Source organism: Oncorhynchus mykiss, chromosome 5 (assembly GCF_013265735.2).
Source record: "Oncorhynchus mykiss isolate Arlee chromosome 5, USDA_OmykA_1.1, whole genome shotgun sequence".
Lineage (NCBI taxonomy): Eukaryota > Metazoa > Chordata > Actinopteri > Salmoniformes > Salmonidae > Oncorhynchus > Oncorhynchus mykiss.
This window is the reverse complement of record NC_048569.1, coordinates 72,266,382-72,272,749: the sequence shown is the minus strand read 5'-3', so window position 1 is coordinate 72,272,749 and position 6,368 is coordinate 72,266,382. Positions and strand designations below refer to the sequence as shown.

General features: G+C 48.2%; 1 protein-coding gene and 1 pseudogene across 3 annotated transcripts in view; one reads left to right on the top strand and one right to left on the bottom strand.

Moving 5' to 3' along the window:
• On the top strand, window positions 1–874 carry LOC118964719 (annotated as a pseudogene).
• A 2,009-nt stretch (window positions 875–2,883) lies between these two features.
• Window positions 2,884–6,368, bottom strand: part of LOC110524507 (dynamin-2) — a 29,949-nt gene continuing 26,464 nt past the window's right edge. For all 3 annotated transcript variants that reach the window (XM_036978304.1, XM_036978302.1, XM_036978303.1), the window contains 4 exons: window positions 5,459–5,623; window positions 4,987–5,225; window positions 4,712–4,906; window positions 2,884–3,702 (listed from right to left, as the gene is read on the bottom strand). In XM_036978304.1, the coding sequence (XP_036834199.1) occupies window positions 3,663–3,702; window positions 4,712–4,906; window positions 4,987–5,225; window positions 5,459–5,623 (639 nt within the window). In that variant the 3' untranslated portion in view covers window positions 2,884–3,662. The remainder of the gene's footprint in view (window positions 3,703–4,711; window positions 4,907–4,986; window positions 5,226–5,458; window positions 5,624–6,368) is intronic.

Here is a 6,368-nt window from a genome sequence, read left to right as displayed (position 1 = left end):
ATGGGGCAGACAGTGGGTCGGGGGTGGCCCCAGGCAGTGTCCTGGTGGAAGGTGCTATGGGATCGCTAGTCTTTCCCTGATAACTACGTGGACCGCCGCTTCATGGAGGAGCTCAGGAGGAACGAGGGTCTCCACCTATATCGCTGTGGTGCGGGAGGCAGGACTGGTGGCACAACATCTCATTTGTGGCTCTGTTCCTCACTTGCTGGTTGTACATGGAGCAGGTACTGTACACACCTTACAGTGAAGCTCTAATGACAACCTATTCTCCACATAGCGCACTAACGTGACCAGAACAATATAGTGTAAGTCACATATCTAGGGTTGTAGTCAAAAGTTGTGCACTAGAATAGGAAATAGGTTGTGATTTACTTTTAGACTCCTCTACCACATTAGGACATATCTCAAGTCTAAACCCTATATTTTTGCTCTCCACCCTGCTGTGGAGCGGCCTGCTCTGTGCCCTGCTTGGCTACTGACTCTACCAAGCACTGGCTCCACGGGAGAATTCAGACAGCCACCAGTGTACACATTGGTCTGACGTGAAGATTGCCTCCATCTTCACCCTCGGGTTCTCTCCTGTCCTCAGGACGTTAAGAGTCCGTCAATACAGACACAGTTACGCCTTGATGCTGGTGGCCTTCCCCTACACCCAGCCCACTCCCCCTCTCGCAATGCTGCCCTGTTCGCCTCAATCTGCCTGGCCTCTCCCTTCCCCACCTCTTGGGGCCTGGACTCCTCTCCCTCCTCCCTTCATACCTTCAGCATGCTCTGCTGGGCCCAGTTGATCAAACTGCAGAGTGACAAGGATAACATACAGGGACCCTGGCATGAGGCTGAGATACGAGAGGACCTGACACACTTTCCACACTGATGGGGAAAGACCAGGGGGAGAGGACTGGTGGGGCAAGCCACACACACCCCCCTAATCCACTGAGGAGGGTTAGCCAATGTTGTCGTCCTCAAATACCAGACTGGTAGCATGATTGGTATCCTGAAAACACTTCAGAGAGAAATATGTTGCTCCTATTTTAGCAGAACAAGGAGGGTTTCTCATCTAGAACTAATAATGCTCTTTGCTCAGATTCCAGCACTAGGAAAGGACATTGTTGTTAATTTATTCATTGTACAAAAATGAAAAAAAGTCTAAACGTGTGTCTAGTAACCAAGGACTCTGAAGCATGATAGATTGCAAACATGTTGAATTAAGTAGGAAATATTCAACCTGTAATGATTAACATTTTTGTAGTACTGTCAGGTTTTTTAAAATGCAGCGTTGTTATAATAAAAGTGTTTTATTATACATCATATAGGTTAGTGACAATTATTCTTCAGAATAGGGCAAACTTTCAAAGGTTTCATGAACTCATAAAAAACGTGAGTATGTGTGATGAATTTATTCAGTGGATAGTGTTACTGTTGACTGTGGTTAGACTAGATTGGAAAGGAGAGACCTGAGACTGCCTGTAGACAAGAGCAGTTTCCCAACTCCGGTCCTTGAATACCCCCAACAGCACATATTTGTTGTAGCCCTGGACAAAAACACCTGATTCAACTAGTCAATGGCTTGCTGATTAGTTGACAAGTAGAATCAGGTGTGCTTGTCTGGTGCCACAACCAAAAATATGTACTGTTCGTGTATTAGTCGGGTACACTAAACTACGTGTATGGAGTACCGTACTAAATCCACTTGATGTCAGCCGTAGGCCTACCTTCACATCGCCTTTCCTGGGCCTGACGCGGTTGGTTCTCGGTTTTGTCCCGGGCTGTGGTCGCTCCTGTGGCTCCATGGTGAGTTGTTTGATCCTCGACTGAGTTCAGCCGTGGATAGTGTCACGAGACCACTGAGACAAGGCCAGAATGGTTTTGTCTGGTTTTCACACGAATGTCGTAACAATAGAAGTTAATGATGCTACATTCGCGCACCGACGACATCGAATTCAACACGACCGAACACCAGGCACATAAAACTAGGTCGAAAAAAATACTAATACTATGAAATGATCTTCAACCTAGACATAAGGCAATGTAATAACGTGTAGAAAACACTATTTGCCTAATTAAAGGGTGACATATCATTTCTGTATGACTTATTATACTAATAGAAGCGTGGCTGGGAGTCTGTCCCTCTCTTTGACGCGCTGATTGGAATTATCCAATCTGTTAATATTTATGAATCTATCAAATAATACAAATCTTCAAGTAAAATGTCCACAACATTGTAGAAAATTAAAATCCTGTTTATTTAAAACCATAGAAACAGTGGTGTATTGTTTTTGTGTATTTACACAAATCTCACATATGGTAACACACATTCCAGCATTTGTAGACCATATGTACAAAAGGGGAGGGGAAGGGAGTGAAAGAGAGAGGGGAAGGGAGTGAAGGAGAGAGGGGAAGGGAGTGAAGGAGAGAGGGGAAGGGATTGAAGGAGAAAGAGGAGAAGGGAGTGAAGGAAGGAGAAAGAGGGGAGGGACGGAAGGAGAAAGAGGGGAGGGACGGAAGGAAGGAGAAAGAGGGGAGGGACGGAAGGAAGGAGAAAGATGGGAGGGACGGAAGGAAGGAGAAAGAGGGGAGGGACGGAAGGAAGGAGAAAGAGGGGAGGGACGGAGGGAAGGAGAAAGAGGGGAGGGACGGAAGGAAGGAGAAAGAGGGGAGGGACGGAAGGAAGGAGAAAGAGGGGAGGGACGGAAGGAAGGAGAAAGAGGGGAGGGACGGAAGGAAGGAGAAAGAGGGGAGGGACGGAAGGAAGGAGAAAGAGGGGAGGGACGGAGGGAAGGAGAAAGAGGGGAGGGACGGAAGGAAGGAGAAAGAGGGGAGGGACGGAAGGAAGGAGAAAGAGGGGAGGGACGGAAGGAAGGAGAAAGAGGGGAGGGACGGAAGGAAGGAGAAAGAGGGGAGGGATGGAAGGAAGGAGAAAGAGGGGAGGGACGGAAGGAAGGAGAAAGAGGGGAGGGACGGAAGGAAGGAGAAAGAGGGGAGGGATGGAAGGAAGGAGAGAGAGCCAGCACACTGTATTACAGATTAGACAGCTCATTGACAAGTCTCTCCAGCAAAATGGTAGATTGTGGGAGGTTGTGGGAGTGACTACAGAGGATTCCCCAGGGAGGGAGGTGGAAGGAAAGGGAGAGGGGAGGGAAGGAGACGGGAAGGAGAGAGTGGAGGGAGGGAAGGAAGGAAGGAAAGAGGGGAGGGAGGGAGGTGGAAGGAGAGGGAAGGAAGGAAGGAAGGAAGGAAGGAAGGAAGGAAGGAAGGAAGGAAGGAAGGAAAGAGGGGAAGGAGAGCCAGCACACTGTATTACAGATTAGACAGCTCATTGACAAGTTCCGGATAAGAGTCTCCAGCAAAATGGTAGATTGATATGAGTTTAGAATGGGTAGAAATTATCAATATGGCAATGGATTCAACTTGCCCTCTAATAGACTAGTAGAAATAGTCACCACATTGATTACACCTATCCAATCATTTCAGATCTTTGCAAGTGTCCGGGAGGTAGGGGATAGGAGAAGTGCCTCAGGGTTGTGGGATATGGGTGCATTTGGGATTTGGCAAAGAAGTTTAAAAAAAGGCATTACAAAAAAAGTAGTAATATAATCCATCTGATTGACAGACTGTATGATGTAGTTGTCCTATAAGAGGCATTGTTGTGTTGTGGGGAGGGGTCAGTGCAATGGTTTTGTGGGGACAGCTGGGGGGTGCCTCCTGGAAAGGGACAGAGAAGAGAGACCATTACTGGACTGGCCTGTGCCCCAACAACCAAATGTTCAGCGTTCAGCTTTTGGACGTTAACAAGGCGACACTCCATCTTAACTCCTCCTCCACATTTACTGGATTGGTTGAACAGTACAGAAGAGAACCTCCCAACGTTTTTTTTATTACATTTTTTTCCATCAAGACCAGTATGTAGGGGGATCTTGTTTCAGGCATTTCTACGCCTACTAAAGAACACACACGACAGTACATACATCATACACATGTAGTACGTATTTAAAGTATTAGAGTACTCTACAATTCATACAAAGTTATTTTAGTATTAAAACAAAATAATACACTATAGATCTCCTAAAGCAAACAGTGTGCCCTCAGGAGGAAAGTCCTGTTGAGAAATCAGTGAGCATTCCTGCTAGTGCTGACCAGGAAAGATCCCTGTGGAGACAAAGGAATCTTTTGGTGTGTGTGTGTGTGTGTGTGTGTGTGTGTGTGTGTGTGTGTGTGTGTGTGTGTGTGTGTGTGTGTGTGTGTATACTGGTAGAGTGTTCCTGTGATGTGAAATAGGAGAAAAGGGCTTGTAATTTTCCTGGGATAGAGGTAGAGAAAAAGAGAGGGAGAGTTATGGAGTGAGTTAGGGAGGGGCTTGAGAGGGATGATGGGTGAGGCCCAAAATAACTGTGGAGAGGAAATGAGGCAGAAAGAAAAAGAGACGGGCCAAAAGGAGGGGAGGAATGAGTGCAGGGAAAGAAGTGGAGGAGAGGGGAGAGAGATATTGCATGCAGGAAAATGGAAAGCAGTAAAACAAATCCATGCCAAGAGAAGTGAAGTTGTGAGAGAGAACGTCTGTATACTGGGGTTGATGGGAAAGAGATGAGAAACACATTTTCCAGCTGACCCCCATCCAGTTCAAATAACCTCTGCAGCCCAATGTTTGGCTCTGCACGCACAGAGAATTCCAACAAATAGCTAATGAATAAAATAACATCATCACCATGGTTACCTGGGTACATTAGGGGGGGGTCTGATGAGTCCGGTGGGTGGAGACTGGGTGGTATCAGCGTGATTGCTGATTGGTCCATGGGGTGCGGCGCGTGAGGGGACTGGTGGGGCCATGGGGGCGGGGCCTCTGGTGGAGGGCAAGGCTCTAGGAGCAGCGGCTATACGCTTAGAAGCTATAGCTGTAGGACTGGGAGACCTGGAGGAGAATGGGGTTAGAGTTAGGGTGTGTGCGTGCGTGCATGCATTCATATGTACACGCGTGCGTGTGTGTGTTACCTGCAGCTGGTCCCAGGGGCTCCATGCAGCCAGGAGGAGTCGACAGGAGGAGGTAGAGGAGTAGAGGAGGTGGAGGTAGAGATGTCTCCTATGATGGCCAGAGCCTCTTTCAGGGCAGAGTGAGTCCTCAGCACCTCCTCTCTCCTCTGCTCCTGTTCTGGAGACTCATCCATCAACACACACTTCTCTGCTAGAGAGTAGAGCTGCACCAGGAGATCACTACCAATATACAACTTCACCTGGGGAGGAGAGAGGGAAAAGGAGGAGAGAGGGATGGAGGCACCACACAAAGCCATGGTTGTCTAAACATGTTTGTATATCTGTATCACAATCGTTATGTCATATGTTGTACATCAGTTGTACAACCTGAGAGTGTACTAGTCTTATAGATCAGATTGCTAGGATAACAATGTGGTTCTGTCCAGGTGTTAAAGATGGTCTGGAACGCCCCCAGAAAGACAGACAGTCTTACGTTATTGATCATGAGGTGCATGATCGTCTTGGGCATGAGGTCTCTGATGGCTTTGTAAACGATGTTCATGTAGGAGTCCACCAGGTTCCGTATGGTCTCTACCTGACGCTCCAACTGAGGGTCCATAGAGAAACTATCACTAGAACCACTACACTCCCCATCCACCTGGTAAGAGGGAAAGGAAGGAATGGATGGTTGGAGAGAGAGGAGGGAGAGAGGGGGATGGCGAGAGGGAGGGAAAAGAGTGGGGGAGAGAGGTGGCTGTTAGTGGTGTAACTTGTCATGGCTGCTGTAAGGTACAGTATATTGCATTGGCAACATGGAAAGTTCCTTAACCTAATAAAGCTTTTTTGAATTGAATTGATGGACAAAAATGAGTGGGAGAAGAGAAAATACAGGGGAGATGATGGAAAGGAGACAAGCAGAGGGGGTTAGAGAAGAGAGAAGGGGCAAGGAGACAAGGGGAGGGGGTTAGAGAAGGGGAAAGGAGACAAGGGGAGGGGGTTAGAGAAGAGAGAAGGGGAAAGGAGACAATGGGAAGGGGTTAGAGAAGGGGAAAGGAGACAAGGGGGGGGGGGTTAGAGAAGGGGAAAGGAGACAAGGGGAGGGGTTAGAGAAGGGGAAAGGAGACAAGGGTAGGGGGTTAGAGAAGGGGAAAGGAGACAAGGGGAGGGGGTTAGAGAAGAGAGAAGGGGAAAGGAGACAATGGGAAGGGGTTAGAGAAGGGAGACAAGGGGAGGGGGTTAGAGAAGAGAGAAGGGGCAAGGGCAAAGAGACAAGGGGAGGGGGTTGGGGAAAGGAGACAAAGGGAGGGGGTTAGAGAAGGGAGAAGGGGAAAGAAGACAAGGGGAGGGGGTAAGAGAAGGGGAAAGAAGACAAGGGGAGGGGGTTAGAGAAGGGGAAAGGAGAC